General features: G+C 39.8%; 1 protein-coding gene across 1 annotated transcript; it reads left to right on the plus strand.

The window, feature by feature from the left end:
• The first annotated feature begins 62 nt into the window (after positions 1 to 62).
• Positions 63 to 10,150, plus strand: REXO2 (RNA exonuclease 2). The gene is made up of 7 exons (XM_025893899.2): positions 63 to 267; positions 1,234 to 1,317; positions 4,153 to 4,230; positions 4,825 to 4,936; positions 6,298 to 6,406; positions 7,767 to 7,820; positions 9,691 to 10,150. The coding sequence occupies exons 1-7, from the start codon at positions 121 to 123 to the stop codon at positions 9,818 to 9,820; spliced, it is 714 nt and encodes a 237-aa protein (XP_025749684.1). The 5' UTR covers positions 63 to 120; the 3' UTR covers positions 9,821 to 10,150.
• The last annotated feature ends 8,629 nt before the right edge of the window (positions 10,151 to 18,779 follow it).

An 18,779-nucleotide genomic window follows, 5' to 3' on the forward strand; every position in this document is an offset into this window, starting at 1 on the left:
GATGCTGGGACTCGTGGTTTTCGCTCCTGCGCCTCCCGGCGGGTTTGCGACGTTTAGCGACCATCGCGCCTGCGCCAGCGCCGGCTGAGAGGCTGGGGCCGTGGCGGCTGGTGCCGGGTGATGCTAGGCGGCTCCCTGGGCTCCAGGCTGTTGCGAGGTGTGGGTGGGAGTCGCGGGCAGTTCGGGTCGCGGGGTGTCCGCGAAGGTGGCGCAGCCATGGCGGCAGGGGAGAGCATGGCTCAGCGGATGGTTTGGGTGGACTTGGAGGTGAGTGCGGTCGGCGGGGGTGAGGGGAGGCGAGTGAGGTTCTGCGCGTAGACAGAGTAGCTGAGCCTGTCCGCGGACACCGGCGGGTTTCAGGTGTGGCAGGTGAGCGCCGCCGGGCTGTGTGCTGCACGGGGCAGATCGGCAGGCTGCAGTCCTGTAGGTGTTGGGGATTGTGCTGGGCTGTGGGGTTTCTTTTCCAAAGGGAAGAGTCATCCATATGGCTCCCCCCAATCCCCTCCACCCAGATGTAAACCTCCCTAACGCTTTGGTTCCTCTCGGTATAGGGTCACTGGGGTGGGGGGGTTGGGACAGCGACTTTGCTAGACTCCAGACTCTCCTTCCGCAGTCTTAACAGGACCCTAGGTTGTTACAGCTGGACGGGACTCCGGAGATGACTCAGCCTTACCTCTTATTCCATAAACGAGAAAACCGAGGCCCAGAGAGGATTGAGCTCATTCAAGGTCATGCTGTTAGGTTCTGAGTTAGGACTAGAACCCAGTTCTGACCCCTCGAGGTTTTCCATACCCATGCCGCAGACTCCGCCCTCGGTTGAACTTCAGTTTTCTTATATATGAAATGGGGGTAATAACAGTGCTTTCTACATTAGATTGCGATGAAGATCAAGAGGTGTCATTAATATGAAAACTTTGTAAACTGCAGAGATGTAGTGATGTGAGTAGTCTCTTACCAAATTGAATGCTGTCAGCACTCAATTTTGCTGACTTTGCCATCTGTCCTACAGTAGAACTGGGGTGCCTGACATATAGCAGGCCCTTGGTAAATATTCACTGAATAAGTGACTCATGTTTAGTGTCTTGGGGGCTTGCCAGAGAAGCATTATTGTCTCTTTTATCCTGGCTATGGGATATAAATGGAAAATGCTTGAGGGAATTACTGTTAAATAAAATTGGGTAAAATGGACCAGAAAGATGGTTTGGTGTGTTACATATTTATTTTTGGTTGCAGATGACAGGATTGGACATTGAGAAGGACCAGATTATTGAGATGGCCTGTCTGATAACTGACTCTGATCTCAACATTTTGGCTGAAGTAGGTGATGCCACGTAATACAGTCATACTCTTTAGAGTGTATTAGAAATCTAAATCATTTTTCCCCATCTCTTTATTTAAAAAATAAGAAAACTGAGATCCATACAGGTTAAGTTCCAAAGGAATATGCTAGGTCATGGTAGGGTTGGTTCTGGAACCAAAGTAGTCTGCCTCACAGTCCAGCTATTTTTCAGTTATCCATGCCAAAAATTACAGAAACCTACATGCCCTTGTTTACTGAGACCTTACTGTGTGCCTCCCACAGTTCTAAGTGCTTTACATGTATACACTCTTAGTCCTTGCAACAACTGTAAGGTAGGTAGTTGCACTCATAGAGGAGGACATTTTGGCACAGAGATAATGGGTAATTTGCCTAAGGCCACCTGGCTTATTACTGGGGGAGTGAGGAATTTAACCCAGGTGGTTTGAGTAAAGTACTTCTAACCAATAAGACAGTCAGCTATTGTCCCTTCAGGATTAGTGACTCAGGCCAAAATACCTGTATGTCATCACCTTAATTTTAACTCGATTCTGTGTGTCCAGTTTCTGCCTTCTCAACTAGGATATGTGCTTGTCTAGATCTATATTAAGATTTTAGAATTCCCGTTGAGGCAGAATCAGAATACTCTCTTGTTGATATATTGGGCATGATCAAGGTTTTAACATGCTGCTTTTAGCTGAAACATTAAGCAAACAACACACGTGTTGCCTTTTGGCCACTTATGAAGCATTCGAGAAGTGTGTGAGGGCATCTGGTCTGAAATTGGTCCCTGGTCTCATATTGTCAGGATTTTCGGAGGCCATAAGAAACTCTAGAATGGGAACACAGTGGGGATGTTTGTGGAAAAGGTAGTCCTGTTAAAATCAGTTCTCAGAGAGCAAGAGTGATGTGCTGCTGACACTGGACAGATTTTGTAAATGCACAGTAAGACTTCTACTTATCTTGGTAGGTAAGGGACAGGAGAAGGTATTTATAGATGAATTGTGACTTTTGTGGAGTACCAGGCATACATCCTGGAGTACCGCTTGATACATCAGCTGGAGGAGAATCATGAGACTTTGTATTTCGCATCATAACAACTAGTTCCTTTCTTTCTTTCTTTCTTTTTTAACATATAAATAAAGTGCGTTTTAGGTTTGGTTGTTTTTTCCTGTCACTTGGAATTTAGTATGGATGAATAGTGAAGAGAAGTGTCTTTATTTTGTGAGCCCTACTTACCCTTGGCTGAAGAAGAGTTTTTCCTTTAGACTGTTGATATAATGTGAAATACTGACAGTTTAATGGACCAGTTAGTTAATATGTACCCTGGAGGAAAGTTGGGTCTGTATTCACACAGCTGCAGATGAGTGTGGCATTTGTAAATAGACTCAGATGAGGATAAGAATGTTAAAAAAAAAAAAAAAAAAAATGCTCAGGGCTCTTAAGTGTCCTTTCTGTGGAAAATATGGTTTATTCTTGTATGTGAGTCTGAGGAAAATGTTTTCTGCTGGTAGAAGAGAAAACATCCTACCCTGAAAATTTTTCTGTAGGTAGCTTAGTGTGCCAAACTGGGACCTAAAATAAGTTAGATAGCCTTAGATTAATAGTTTCCTTTTCCTATCATGGTTTGCTGAAATTGTTTTTTGTTTTTTTAACAGTATGAGGGTTTTTTGGTTTTTTAAAAAACTATGTAAACAGAACAAATTTTTTGCTTCTTGGGGATTGCCTTTACCAGTTTTCTTATTTGGCTGAAACTCCCCGTTAGTTTTAAGATGTCAAATAGTCAAATTCTAGTCATTCCTCTCAGTGATCACAAACTCTTTTTACCACCTTAGTAGTAGTAATACCTTGGATTCATAGAATACTTTTCTTCCAAAAGTTCAAAGAACTTTGATATCTATAATTTTTTATCCTCTGTTAAACCTTCCGTTGGGGGAGGGGGGTCAGTTTGTTATTGCCGTCGTACAGGAGAAACTATACCCATGAAGACTTATTTTAATGCCACAAGTCAGGCTTCTGTGACTGCTGGGGCTCTGTCTGAGACACTCAAAAGTTCAATGTTCTGTTAAATGGAGCGGAGGATTTGAGAGCCATGTGTTACTTTTTTTTTTTCTTCTTCCAAATGTTGCCAGTTACCTTTTTAGCCTTTTGATACAAAAATATTGTTAAAATTAAACAGTATAACTTTATCCAAAATGTATGTGTAGAAAGCTGGTTTTTTTGCTCTGTTCTGCTGCTGCGTACTATTCCCCAAAGTTTGTATATTTTCTTGGTATTTTGTATGCATGTATAAATGTGTGTTTTTTTATTTAAGCACGTGTACACGAAATCACATGCACATATATACCGTTCTGCAGTTTACTTTTTTCACTTGGCAATATAGACACTTTCCAAAATGAACTCCTAGTTAGAGGTTGGCAGGCTCTTTCTGAAAAAACAGCGAATAGTAAATATTTTATGCTTGGAGTTCCACATACCTGTCACATGTTTGTTTTATAACTCTTTACAAATGTAAAAATCATTCTTAGCTTGTTGGTTAAAAAAAAAACAAAAACAAAGCCTGGGGCTATAGTTTGCTGATCCTTGACAGATAACCAATGTCCTCTATTAGGCATTTCACTTTTCAGAAGTGTGTGTGTGTGCGTGTGTGTGTGTGCACGCGCGCGCATGCATGCATTCATTTTAGCCATTGTAAACAGTGCTGGAATGAATAAGGACCACTTACAGAGATAACAAAGGGCCCTCATCTCTTTCTCTATCTGTATATTGAATCCTGACAGCAGCATAAACTTCACCTCAGAAACCACGGTTATCCCTGTCAATTCTGGATGACTAATGGCTTTTCCCATCCACAGGGTCCTAACCTGATTATAAAACAGCCAGATGAGTTACTGGACAGCATGTCAGATTGGTGTAAGGAGCATCATGGGAAGGTAACATTACCAAAATAACAGGAGTGCTGCTATGGGGATCAGTAACAAGCGTGTTGCTCCCACATCTGAATCCTATACCATTGTTGGATGGGATTCTGAAATGGGTTAGAGGAAGATTGCTTGGCGAGCCTGGGAGACTGCTTGCTTGTTTATCTGTCATCTTTGGGACCTCTTGAGATCATCTCCTGAATGTTCTCTTTTTTCCTCTCCTGCATTCAGTCTGTCGCGAACGCATTGCGGATTGTCAAGTATTGCTCAAATCAGTCTTTTGGATAAGGTTTGACATCAACTTTCAGAAAAGGGGGAATGCTGCTTTCCTGTTAATAGTTGTTTCTTCCCAGAGCTTGGACTTTGAGCACCATCTTTTTTTGACTGTGTGGAAATGCTATTAACAATCAGGAACATAGCTTATTTGACCTGGATTCTTTAAGAACAAATCAGAGCAAAGATGGCAGTTTCAGTGTGAACTTGAGCCTTATGAAGGGTCCATCTATGGTTGTATTTGCCCATTTTAGCAGTGAAGTTTCATTTCTGGATGCCTTTGAAAACTGACTTGATGTGTTTCTGGTGGGGGCTGGGGATTCTGTCTTGCAGTCTGGTCTAACCAAGGCAGTGAAGGAGAGTACAATGACATTGCAGCAGGCAGAGTATGAATTTCTGTCCTTTGTACGACAGCAGACTCCTCCGGGGCTCTGTCCACTTGCAGGTAAAATCCAATCCTATGTATACCTTGTAGATAGTCTTCCATTGTAGTGGTTCAAGAGACTGCAGTTCCAGAAAGATCAACTAAGACCATCATGCCTTCCACTTACCCTGACTTGGATTATACATCCTAATTTTCCGTTCAAGTTTCCTTATATAATTTATAACATGAGTATTGGGAAACTGCCCTGAAAACCCAACATGGGATCCGGGGTACATAGACTCATTCAGTAAAATTTTCCTTCATGTTTTTATTATGGAAAAATTTCACATGTACAAGAAAGTTGGATTTGGTAATGAATGGTTTAACCTTGCGCCATGTTTGTTTTACCTGTCTGTTTTTTTGTCGGACATTTGAAAGTAAATTGTAGGCATTTTGACACCTCATTTCTAAACACTTCACCAAGCATTTCTTAAGAATAAGGACATTTTCTTATGTAGCCACAGTATCATTATCACATTTAAGGTAATTAAAAATAATTCAGTAACATTTCACATCTAGTCCACGTGCACAATGTCTAATTGTTTTTGAACCAGCACTCAGTCAAGACTCATGCATTTCATTTGGTTATTATTGTCTCTTTAGTCTCTTAATCTAAAATGTCCACCTGTTGTTTTTCTTTTTTTTTTTCTTTTTTTCCTGTGTGACATTGACTTCTTAAAGAAACCGGGCCAGTTCTACTAGGATTTTGAAAGTCCTGCCATTGTCAGAGGAAAGTTAATGGTCTGTGGAGGTGTATTTGCATTTGTATATGTAAATTGATATGATAACTTACACTTTCCTTAAATTTCATTAAAAAAAAAAAGTTTTGACATTAAGTATTAGAGTATATGTTGTATATATATTTTCCCTCTAGTTAGTGTGGCTGCTGTCTATTTTAAAGTACTTATTTAAAATTTAGTGTTTTTAAGATAAATTACTGTATGGAAACATGAATATGGATACGATTTGTTAAAACTGGAATGTGAATAAAGCTTTATTTACTTAATGTGGTTCAGTTAAGTTTTTAGTGTTAATAGTGTGGTTTTCATGACAGTGGGAGAAAATTTGCACGTCTGATATGATCTGAAAAAGTAACAAATAGTTTTGTGCATTATTTTAAGTATGTGGAATGGTAGATTTATCCTTTTGTCCATAGAGAGGCCGTTTATAAATTTATTATGAGCTAGACTGACTACTCAGAAGTCTATACTTGTAACACAATCAGATGCACTCAAACATGATTTAGAAATTCCGAGATGCTTTTAGGAATTACTTGAGATAAGAAAAAAATCATCTCCATTTCAGTACCAGTTAATGAATTTTTATATCCTGTTGTATATTGCTAGAAATACACAGATGCAGTATGCTTCGTGTCTTTCTAGGAAATTCAGTTCATGCAGATAAGAAGTTTCTTGACAAATACATGCCCCAGTTCATGAAACATCTTCATTATAGAATAATTGATGTGAGCACTGTTAAAGAACTGTGCAGGTAAGGGCTATATTTAGGATCCATTAAGTTGCCTCATTTAGCATGTTTTAATTGAGAATTTGTGGAAAGTAATTGAATAGAACGGTAGAACTGCGGGTGCATAACTTCATTCCTTTCTCACTTGGACAGGTCCTTAGTTGATTCTGGACTGGTGAGAGATGGGGGAAACAATGTCAAAAATCTTCTGTATAAATTTCATTAGTCCAGAAAATTTATTGAGCACCATTCTGTGCCAGGCATTGGCCTATGTGCTGGGAACATAACAGATGAAAAGCCTTGAAATAGCATAGAATCTAGTGGGATGAGAGATGTGTAAAAAACACACCAGACACATATACTGTATGATGACCTCTGTAATGGAAATGTGCATATTGAATATTGAGGGCAACGGGGAAGGAGCCCCTAGCTGTTGGAGTGAAGAACGGGAAGTTGGGGAAAGCTTTACCTGGGAAATTTAAGTTGAGATTTAAAGAGGAGTTGGATGTTTTCCTGGCGTTTAAATGAAGCAGGAGGATTCCAGAGAATGGGCAGAAGTATGAAGAAATGAGGGCTGGGGAAGATAAGGGAATTACAAATAGTTCATCAATGCTGGAGTGCCAAGCATGCAGTTTGCAAAATGTGAGAGGTGAGGCCAAATCGTCAAGGGCTTGTATGGTGGGCTGAGTTGGTTAACATAAGGGATGGGTTCCTTTCAAAAAGTGTAAGTAGAGCAGTGAGTGGTACGATTAGGTCATTCTGATTATAAGGTGGCAAGAAAAGAGGGAGATAAGAAAGGAGATTTTTGCCTTATCTTGAGGGAAGAATGAGCTAGGGACATGGCATTTGGGTGGCAGAGAAGGGTGTGGCGAATGTCCCATCTGAGACATCTCTTGGCACGGTATGGAATGCTTGAATGGGGGAGTGAGGGAAAGGAACATCTCTAAAGCAATTCTAGTGTTCCTGGTTTGGACAGGTAGGCAGATGATGGAATTGTTTAAAGATAAAGGGGAAAATAGGAGCAAAAGCAGATTTGGTGGATGGGAGAAAGGAGGTCTTGAGGATAAATGTAGTTTTATATATGTTGATTAGAAATGTCTAATGGATTTGTAGGTGGAGATGTCCAGCAGGTGGTTGGCTATCCATGACAAATTAGGAGAGGGCTGGAGTGGAGTGAATCTAGGAATCATAGACATGGGTGAGCTTGCCTAAAGAGAGTATCTAGGGTGAAGGGAGGGTGGAAAAGAGAGTCCCAGGCAAGGAAACATCTTGATAGTCACAATCCAGAATGCCTTTTTCAGTGTTAATAAATGACTGGAAGGAGGTAATTATCCAGTATATTTGAGACAGTTTCCTTTGAGAGTTCCATTTTTGCTGTGTATAGACGCTGGTATCCAGAAGAATATGAATTTGCACCAAAGAAGGCTGCTTCTCACAGGTGAGTTTGGGTCCTTCCAAGCGCTTGGCAATCTGACACACACATAACCCCCAAATTCCTGACTGCTTAAAACAGTCTGTTCTTTACTCTTTTTTCTTGGGGGGGGGGGAACAAAGGTCAACTAGCATAAAGATAATTTTTTTTTTGTTGTTAAGATTATTAGGAATTCTCGTCAGGAGTCTAGTATTCCTTTCTGAGATGCATAGCGTCTTTAAACACTAAAAGATAGCTTAGTCTGTAGGTATGATGAAACAGTCTGTAATCTTTCTAGTAATGAGCAGTATTAATATTCTTCCCAGCAAGGATATGAATATTGTAGCCACTTAAAATTAATTAGAACACTTTGTGAACAGTTATATAACATAGTTAGCCTAACTTTGAGACTTTTGAGTGTTTCAGACCCTTTCTATTAAGTCTGCAGACTTAGGCACAGGTACACAAGAAATTTGAAGATTTTGTTTATCCAGTGTCCTGTACTGGCTCTTTTACTTTTTTTTTTTTTTTTTTTTAATTTCACCATCGTTCAGGAGGAACATAAGACTCCATTGGGGATTTAGCAGCTGGCTTCTAAGGGCAGCATTGAGTTCATCCCTTTGCTGAGTGCCTACGTGCACAGTTCTAGGCAAACAAAGACCGAGTCCCTGCTGTAAGGAGCCTGGCATGCTAGTGTTTCTTTGCGGGGGGATTGCACAGACCACAGCACGATACAAGTTTAGAATACCTTATCCGAAACAATTAGGGTTTGATGTGTTTTGGATTTTGGAAATTTTCAAGCTTTAGAAAGGTAGTAGTGTATTTGTGGTATTTACCGTTATACAACATGCCTTAGAAGGTCTGAAGAAGCATCCCATGGTCACACACATGGATGTTTCTGCAGCGAAACGTACAGACATGCACACCAAATGGCATAACTGATGAGAATAGCCCCATGTCAAGATTGATCAGGTTTTGCCTCAGAGTGAGTCATAAAAGTACTTTGGATTTTCAGATGTTTTTGGATTGAAGTGTTGTAGGTAAGATGTTGTGTACCTTGATTTAGTCCACTCTCCACCATATATCCAATACCAGGGAAGAAAGCAAAACTGTCGTTTTAGCCACAGCAATAACCATCGTAAAACTCGCACGAACATTTATGCAGTTTATTCTCTAGAAGAAGCCCTTGGCTTATCATTCAGAGCTTACTGATTGACCTGCACACAGGTCTCATAATCTCTGTTACTTGATTTCTCAGACTACAACAGATGGGAGACAGCATGTTGGAGAAGAGAGGGTATTGTAGCTGATGGTAGCACAAATCTCTACCAGGGAGGAGGTAGATCCTCTGTTATGGTTAGGTACTGTCTGATGATCAGTGTTTATTATGACTGAGTCATGAGTCATGTTTGAGCAGGTCAGTATATTTTGTATAGGGATGTGTCTTAAGTATTGCACAGTGTTTCCCGAACACTGTTCCATGAGCTGTTAATGATTATTCCACACATGTGGTTAAGTTTTAGAAATACCGTGTGCCTAGTCCAGCCTCCCCTTGGAAATTCATAATACACATTAGTCCATAAGTTCAGGAAAGGAATGCTTGATCTAGTTTTTCCTAAACTCACAACCCTAGAATTCTTTTTTTCCGTGGAACACTTCACCGTCTTATAGGACAGTTTAGGAGACTTTATAATCTGATATATTTTAGGAGATTTTTTTTTTAACAGCCTTTTTTTTTTTTTTAACAAGGTACTTAAATTTGCCTTATTGAAATGTTCCTCTTGATGGTGTCAGTGGCATTTGCAGTTGACCCTGCTGTTACTTGTAAGAAGTTACGTTGTCAGTTGCTTACTTCCTCTGTGCACATTTCAATTCAGTATGATGTGTTTGCTTGTAGGGCGCTTGATGACATTAGCGAAAGCATCAAAGAACTTCAGTTTTACCGAAATAACATCTTCAAGAAGAAAACAGATGAAAAGAAGAGGAAAATTATAGAAAACGGGGAAAATGAGAAGACTGTGAGTTGATGGCAGTTCTCATGCTGTCAGCACATAGTTTTTGGGAAGCAGCTGCTGGTGGTTGTGTTTGGTTTTGTTTTTTGTTCCTGCTGATTGCTTGGCACAGCACCTTCTTTCAGTTAACTTGCGTCTCCAGATTATTCAAGCAGACAGTACCTGAAATACCATTTTTCTCCTAACATTCTGTTTTCATTTATGACACAGCAGCTCCTCTGTAAGTACCAGGTCATGTCCATCCCTCGGTACATATCTGCATTTGCTTTTAGACCATTTCTTTTGTTTAAAAGTAATAATAATAATAATAAAGCTAGTTCTATTGAAATGCAAATGTTTTTGTACCATCTATTCTTTAGTAGTTTGAAATGGTGGCTTTTTTCTCAGTGGTATGGCTAATGTTTAAATTCTCATGATGACATCAGGGATTGGTTAACTTTTCGTATGTTAAACAGCAGGTGAACTTGCTCTGTTTTGCTTTATACATCAAGAATAGAATAACTGGGGCAAATCTGGGCTCATTGTTATAGTTATCAAACTCACAGAGCTCTGGAATGGCTACTTTTCACTGCACCCAAGAAATTCAAGTCTGTCATCAGAGAGGGATTCTGTAAGTAAGAAGGTTTCTTGAAGAGATATTATGTGTTACGCTATTCCTGTGCTCATTTTATAAAACGTTGGCTGCCCTGGGTGTAATGCTCTGTAAGCCAGAGGGTGTATTAGAATAATCTGTCTATGGAACACAACTCACTCTGACAAATGTCATCCTAAGAAGTCAGAATTGGGAAGGCCCATAGGTGGCTTCTGCCTGTCCTAGAGAACCATTGGATCTCAAATTACGTTCCTCAGCCCATTATGGCCATTATATGAACATAGCTGTGTGATCCTAATGTGTAAGAGTTGCAGATACAGAAATTACTAGACTGTAGATCAGAATTATCATAATTTTATGTACTAAGTTGTTTTAGCTTTGCAACAACCATGTGAGTGGAGAAAGACTTGAACTTTTTCCAAATGATAAGGCTCAAATTCATAAGTATAGTTAAGTGTAAGCTGAAGAAACAAGTCTGCTGAGTTTTCTGACCAGTGTTCTTTCTGCTGTCTGGAGTTGCATGGGTTTTAGCTCATGTGCCATCCTCAGTGGTTTGGAAGACAGGATTGTATCCTAGTCGAGGACAGGGCTCTTGCATCAAACTCTGGCTTCAGATCTGAGCTTTGAAACCTTCTGAGTTGCTCTGCCAAGTTCACTTCTCTAAGCCTCAAATTTCTTACTTATAAAACGAGAATGATGGTACCTGACTTAAAGAATAATGTTAGAATGAAATGCTTCTCATGTAGTTCTGAGCTCAGTGCTTGGTACACAGTGAGTACCCTGTTGTGATAACTGATGCGCAGTGAGAGTGGATTCGTTCAGTCAGGATCTCTGGGAAATGGTGCTATGATTGATTTGCTATGGTGACTGGGGCATTATTTTAAATCCGTGTTCACTTAATGGCCTGTGACTGACTGTATGTTGCTGAGGATTGTTTCACTGCCAGTGTGACCTTGAGCTGACTTAGTGCTTCCAACTAAAATTTGGCAAGATAGTCTTCGTTCTTACTCGTCTCTCAGGAATGTTATAAATTCTAATGCAAGAATAGATAGGAAAACACTGGGCTTGAGAAAGGTTCCAAGGAGGCGGATGCTGCTGTTAATGCTGCAGGGTTTCTCCCCTACAGCTGGCCCGTGTATTCACCAGGTTAACGGTTTGAGCCCCACTGTTTAGTTTTCTTAAGAATTTTAGCTCCTGGTGTTCATTTTAAATCTTCATTCCCATGAATGACCTGCTCACTGATTTAATCCTCTATTCCTTATCTTCCTAATGGAGCAGTATCCCCTGATGGAGTATGTATTAATTTTTAGCAAGATAATTGGCAACCTGTGAAATAAGCAAATCTGGTCTGATGCAGGTCTGTATGAAGCCATGATGGTTCAGTGATCAGTTCATTATTTATTAGTCTGCTTTAAAAAAAAATTTAAATTGGTAGTGCTGGTAACTGATTTCACAGGGGATTCCTGAAGCCATGAAGTAATTTCTGTGAAATGAACTGCCATGCAAATTGGTTTAAATATAACTACAGCCTTAAGAATGATCAGTATGTTTGTTTAGCAGAGCTTGCTGTTCCAGCACTCCCGAGAGCTTTTCATTTAGTGGTTCTTCTGGCTGTCCTGTAATTATCCTGCAAGCTATATTCATAGGATTATGCAGGTATATTTCCCCTGAATTAAACTCATAAGGTGAATGGATTAGTACAGTGATGATAGTCTCCAGTCAGCATTCCTTGAGTGCTCATGGTAATCTTGCCATGACAGTGAGTGTGTGGGCAAGAAAGACCCCTTTTTTTCAGTAGCGTAGCCATAGCAGATAAGGATGGAGCCTGAGACCCCTGTGTTTTTTCATTTACGAAACAATAGATCTCTTTATTAATAAACCAGCCAACAAATTCAAAGGGAAATTGATCGTTTCCTTTGACAGAAGTGGTATTCTTATATGTGTAAGCCTTAAAGAAAAAAGGTAAGAATAGCTAGTTGTAATGTTCAAGTGCAATTTTGTCATTAAATAAATTTTGACACATTGATTGCCTTGTGATAGTTCATGACAGTCCTAGGTACACTAAGGCATTCACATCTTGAAAAATTAATAAGTAGCAGGGACAGTGGAAAATTGGTTGTTAGGATAAGCCCTCTGTAGCAGATTGATGAAAGCAAAAGCTGTTATGTTCTGTATCTTTTGATGAGGCAAAAACTATTAATGCTCTGGACTTCGCTACATGCTGTCTGTCTGTTGTGAGTATTGAGTTTGGGTTATTTGACCAAAGCCTTTTAATTTTATGTGGCTCCCAATTATACCATAGCCACGGTGTTCATGGAAATGAAGAGTTCCTCCTTAGTTGAGTCTTTTCTGCTGAGTAGAGGAGTACTTGAAATTTTCTAAAAGGACAGGTCTTAAATCTACTCAACACACACACACAAGGGTAACTAGTATGGACATTTATTTAGCTTGATGTTTTTTTTTTTCCCCCACAATGTATACCTATATATAAAAACATTAAGTTGTGCCCCTTAAATATATAATTTCTTTATGTCAGCTATCTCAATTAAAGGCTGCTAAAAAGGGATTATAAATCTTCATTCCACTAAAATGTAGACAGATGTAATAGTTGCTTTCATAACTGACTTGTCAAGTCGAGTGCATCTGACCCAAGCTTTAACTTGGTGTCCGGGGGAATGTAATCAGTATCGTTTTGCACCTGGGTTGTAATACCACTGGTATTCTAGGGTACAGAAAACAGGAGTCTCTCATTCAGGAATAAGACCTAGAAAATGGAAAGATTTGGGGAATGTGGAGCAAAAATGTGTTCTTGTGCAAATGAAAACCTACCATAAACAGCCTGCAGAATCTTTGGGGACCCATGAGAGTTTGCATAATTTGGGGTGCATAGCTGTGTGAATTGTACAGCTAACCCCTGAACAACAAGTGGGTTGGGGCGCCGATCCCCCCATGCAAAATGTGCATATGTAACTTTCTGCCCCGAAACTTTACTAATAGAATCTCTAGAGATCGCTTTTCTCTGCAGTGCTCATGCGGGGATGATCAGTGCCACACAGCATTTTAAGTGGGTATTTGCAACACTTGAGCTCACTGCAGTAGCAAAGGTGGTGGCTATGAAATTATTACGGTAGTGCAGTTTATGCAGTTGTTATTTAATACTGCATCTTCATATTTGCTTACATTTCTCAACTATGAATGGTGCGGGGTATGACCTATTAGTGTTTGTGTAAGTTTTGGTAAATTGTAACTTCTTATAATCGATTTGTATATATTTTATGGTAGTAAATGTTAAAGTAGTATCTACATGTAAAAAAAAAAAAAAAAAAGTAGTATCTACATGTATTTTGTGCATTTGTGACATACCCAACCTTTTCTTAGTTTTTTCCATATTTCTAGGCTATGCAGCTCGTCTGTGGGTTATTTCAAATTGTCGCAAATCTCCAAAATTTTTCCAACATGTTTATTGAAAAAAATCCACATATGCGTGGACCCACGCGGTTCAAGCATGTGTTGTTCAAGGGGTCAACTGTACTTAGTGCCACTGAACTCACTACACTTAAAATGGCAAAAATGGTAAATTTTAGGTATATTTTACCACACACAAAAGGATGCATAATTTGACACAACCCATTTTCAGAGTGATCCTTAGGACGAATGTGTAAATGAAAGCCGGCCTGGAGGAGCTGAACTTGTGGATGCTTGCTGTGCCCTTGGGAAGAAGATCTTCTGTTTCCCAATTTGGAATAGCAGGAGGTGGAGAATTTAGGGAGCTGCTTTCTCTTATGTCGGCATCAAATTGGTATAAGGGATGACTGGTTTTATTTACAGACAAAGGAAATTTAACAAATATCCTTTGGGAGCATCTAGCCTTCTTCCTACCTTTAAATTTAGTCCCATGAGAGATGCTTCTGATTTCTGCATCAGGTGTACTTCCTGCACCATCTAGGTTAACTGGCTCATGAAGGCTGCCCTGGCATCCAGGCCTGTTTTGCTTCTGTGGGAAAACCTCTCCATTTTCCATTCTACCTCACCAGCTCTCTCTAGTAGGTAATAGAATCCACTGTTAAGTTAGAGACCTTATGTAGTAAATATTTTGACTCTCCTCTGTCCATATCATTTGTGTCTTTTTCTTTTTTTTAAATTTTATTTATTTGAGAGAGAGAGAACATGAGTGGGGAGGAGGAGGAGCAGAGGGAGAAGCAGGCTCCCCGCCGAGCAGGGAGCCTGACACAGGGCTCAATCCCTGGACTCGAGGATCATGACCTGAGCTGAAGGCAGACGCCTAACCGACTGAGTCACCCAGGCGCCCCCACTCCCGTTTATTTTTCTTTTTTTTTTTTTTAATATTTTATTTATTTATTTGACAGAGAGAGACACAGCGAGAGCAGGAACACAAGCAGGGGGAGTGGGAGAGGGAGAAGCAGGCTTCCCACGGAGCAGGGAGCCCGATGTGGGACTCGATCCCAGGACCCTGGGATCATGACCTGAGCCGAAGGCAGACGCTTAACGACTGAGCCACCCAGGTGCCCCCGTTTATTTTTCTTATACATTCATCTTTACTGTTCAAGGGTTCTAAAGTATTTCATTCTACTTTGTACCTTCTTATTCTGTCCTTACAGTGCTTTGCGAAAGATGTCAACATGATTGCCCCATCATTTTTATATTCATGCTTGATAACTAGCAGAAAGCCAAGTCACAAGAAGAGCAGGACAGATACGAAGGACACTGAAGGGACTTCCTAGCCGTTCCTAGAGTGGAACAGGAGGAAAGGTAGTCTTGTTTGAACTACGTGTTCAACGTAAGCTTCCAGAAATATGGGGGTTGGCCTCACATGCTCCAGGGCCTGCTTTTATAGAAAATCTTGTTTCTTCCTCTATCAGTATTAGTTTTCCACAGCTTTGGGTTTTATAAATAATAAAAATGTTAAGTTATTTGGATACTCTCTAGAGATTGCCAATGTTTATTTTGCCCAATAAGGATGTTAAAAATACCATCTTCTATCACCATTTCAGAAGAGAAAAGGCATTTTAAAACATAACAAAGGGGGCGCCTGGGTGGCTAAGTGTCTGCCTTCGTTCGGCTCAGGTCAAGTTCCCAGAGTCCTGGGGTCAGGCCCCGTGTCACCCCGTGTCGGGCTCCCTGTTGAGCGGGGAGCCTGCTTCTCCCTCTCTCTCTCTGATTTCTCTCTTGCACTCTCAAATAAATAAAATCTTAAAAAATAACGAACATAATTTCAGAATGAGGAACAGGTACTTTAAGTGGAATATATTTAGCTTTGTGAAAAATCCAATTGTGTCCTTATTTTCATTGCACTTCAGGTTGATTTAAAAAACATACCATCTTAATCCTGGGCCTCTATCAGTTACTAGCCTGGAGTTTGGGAATAACTGGTATATTTACGCTTGGGATGGGACATCTCTCCAAAACACTCCTGGGAGAGGAGAGAAAGAAGGTACCTTCTATCCTACCCAAATAATTCTTTTTTTGACAATTATTAAATGAGAGGAGTTGGAAGATAGGCAAAAAAGCCTTGTAGTGGTCTAGTTGAGATGAAATTTTGTGATGTGTTAATGGTCAGAGCATCAAAGCAAGGTGCTTTTTCCATGTGTTTTATACCATTGTTGACCCTGTACAGTCTTTCCAGGTGAATCTAAGAATGCTATGGATTCCTTGGTTATTTGAAATGTTGTTTGTCCAATTTTGACATTCTGAAACTGTTTTTGCCTGACCTTTAGCTAAGAAGTCTTTGATGTTCTAACACTGGCTTTCTGAGGATGGGTGGGGAGAGGGGGCAGGTACGAGTTTTAAAATTATTTTAGAGTTTCAGATAAAGCCTGAAAATTAAAAAGAAAAAAAAACTCACCCAAATTAAATCCCAAATCTAGTTTATGTTTGAAGAATATAGGTAAGTGTTTCCTACGATTAATACTGGTTTTTGAGAAAAGAATGACAAATCCTTTTAAATACTGAGCTCCTGAAAGACCCTTGGAAATGCAGTGTTAGAGATCATGATAAAAATGGTTCTAAAATTAAGTGGGAGAATGGTCCATGCTTTGGGATTTTCTTCTTTGAAAATAGATAAATTACATAAATGTGATAGCAGATCTCCATAGTTGTGGAGAATTAAATTAGATACTATTTAGTTGATAGAAAATAAGTTTTTTGTTTTTTTTTAAAGATTTTATTTATTCATTTGAGACACAGAGATAGAGAGCAGGAGCAGGGGGAGAGGCAGAGGGAGAAGGAGAAGCAGACTCCCTGCTGAGCCAGGAGCCCGATGTGGGGCTCGATCCCAGGACCCTGGGATCATGACCTGAGCTGAAGGCAGACGCTTAACCATCTGAGCCACCCAGGCGCCCCTAGAAAATAAGTTTTATGACTAAAAAATTTATTTTCACTTATTTTGATACATTTTTTGAAGATTCTGATTGTGCTGTTTGTTTGCTTATGAAGTATAGTTGACATACAACGTTATGTTAGTTTCAGGTGTACAACATAGCGATTCCACAATACGTCGCTCAGTGCTCGTGGCAAGTAGAGTCATGATGTGTCACCGCGTGGTGTTATTACAGTATTATTGACTGTATTCCCTATGCTGTACACTTCATCTCCCGGACTCACTGTGTAACTGGAAGTTTGTACCTCTTAATCCATTTTGCCCATCCCCCCACCCAGCTCACCTCTGACAACCATCACTTTGTTCTCTATTTTTAAGAGTTGTTTTTGGTTTATTTTGTTGTTTAGATTGCATATATACGTGAAATCACACAGTATTGCTTTCTCTAACTTATTTCACTTAGCATAATGCCCTCTAGGTCCATCCGTGTTTTTGCAGATGGCAAGATCTCATTCTTTTTTATGGTTGAGTAATATTCCATTGTATAAATATGCCCCCTCTTCTTTATCCATTCGTCAGTCAGTGGACACTTAGGTTGCTTCCATATCTTGGCTATTGTAAATAATGTTGCAATAAACATAGGAGTGCAGGTATCTTTTCAAATTAGTATTTTCTTTTTGGGGGGCATTTTCTTTGGGATTCAGTAGAATTACTGGATCATGTGATATTTTTATTTGTAATTTTTTGAGAAACCTCTATTCTGTTTTCCACAGTGGTTGTACCAATTCTCATTCCCACCGACACTGCACGAAGGTTTCCTTTTCTCTACATCCTTGCCAATACTTGTTATTTCTTGTCTTTTTGATGCTACCCATTCTGACAGATGTAAGGTGGTGTCTCATTGTGGTTTTGCTTCGCATTTCCTTTATTAGTGGTGTTGAGCATCTATTCATGTCTGCTGGCTACCAATATGTCTTTGGAAAAATGTTTGTTGAGGTGCTCTGCTCATGTTTTAATTGGATTGTGTCTTTTTTTGGTGTTCAGTCGTACATGTATATGGAATTCTTTATGTATTTTGGATGGTAACCCGTAATTGAATATATCATTTGCAGATACCATCTCTCTTTCAGTAGTTTGCCTTTTTGATTTATTGTTTGTTTCCTTTGCTATGCAAAAGCTTTTTATTTTGGTGTAGTCCTAATATTTTTGCTTTTGTTTCACGTGTTGAGGAGACATATTCTTAAATATGTTGCAAGGCCGATAGTTACTGCCTGTGTTTTCTTTTAGGAGTTTTATGGTTTCACATCTCACATTTAGGTATTTAATTCATTTTGAATTTACTTTTGTACATGGTGTAAGAAAGTGGTCTAATTTCATTCTTTTGCATGTAGCTGTCCAATTCTCCCAACACCAATTTTTGAAGACTCTTTTCCCTATTGTATATTCTTGCCTCATTTAACTATATGATTGTGAGTTTATTTCTAGGTTCTTTGTCCTATTCCATTGATCTGTTATTTTTTGTGCCTGTACCGCACTGTTTTGATTACTACAGCTTTGTAGTATATCTTTAAATCTGGGATTGTGCTGTCTTCAGCTTTGTTCTTTTCAAGATTGCTTTGGCTGTTCGAGGTCTTTTGTGGTTTCATACAAATTTTAGGATTATTCTAGTTCTGTGAAAAATGCTGTTGATATCTTGGTAGGGATTGCATTGCCTTTGTAGATTGCTTTGAGTGGTATGGACATTTTATTTTATTTTATTTTTTAAATATTTTTATTTATTTATTTGACAGACAGCGAGAGCAGGAACACAAGCAGGGGGGAGTGGGAGAGGGAGAAGCTTCCCACCGAGCAGGGAGCCTGATGCGGGGCTCGATTCCAGGACCCTGGGACCATGACCTGAGCCGAAGGCAGATGCTTAATGTCTTAGCCACCCAGGCACCTCTGGTATGGACATTTTAATGACATTCTTCCAATCCATGATAGTGACATGTTTTACTCAATAGTGACAGTTTTACTTCTTCCTTACCAAGTTGGATGTCTTTTAC

The sequence above is a fragment of the Callorhinus ursinus genome, unplaced genomic scaffold, assembly GCF_003265705.2.
Source record: "Callorhinus ursinus isolate GAN/ISIS: 27379988/994484 unplaced genomic scaffold, GSC_fseal_2.0 scaffold19, whole genome shotgun sequence".
Lineage (NCBI taxonomy): Eukaryota > Metazoa > Chordata > Mammalia > Carnivora > Otariidae > Callorhinus > Callorhinus ursinus.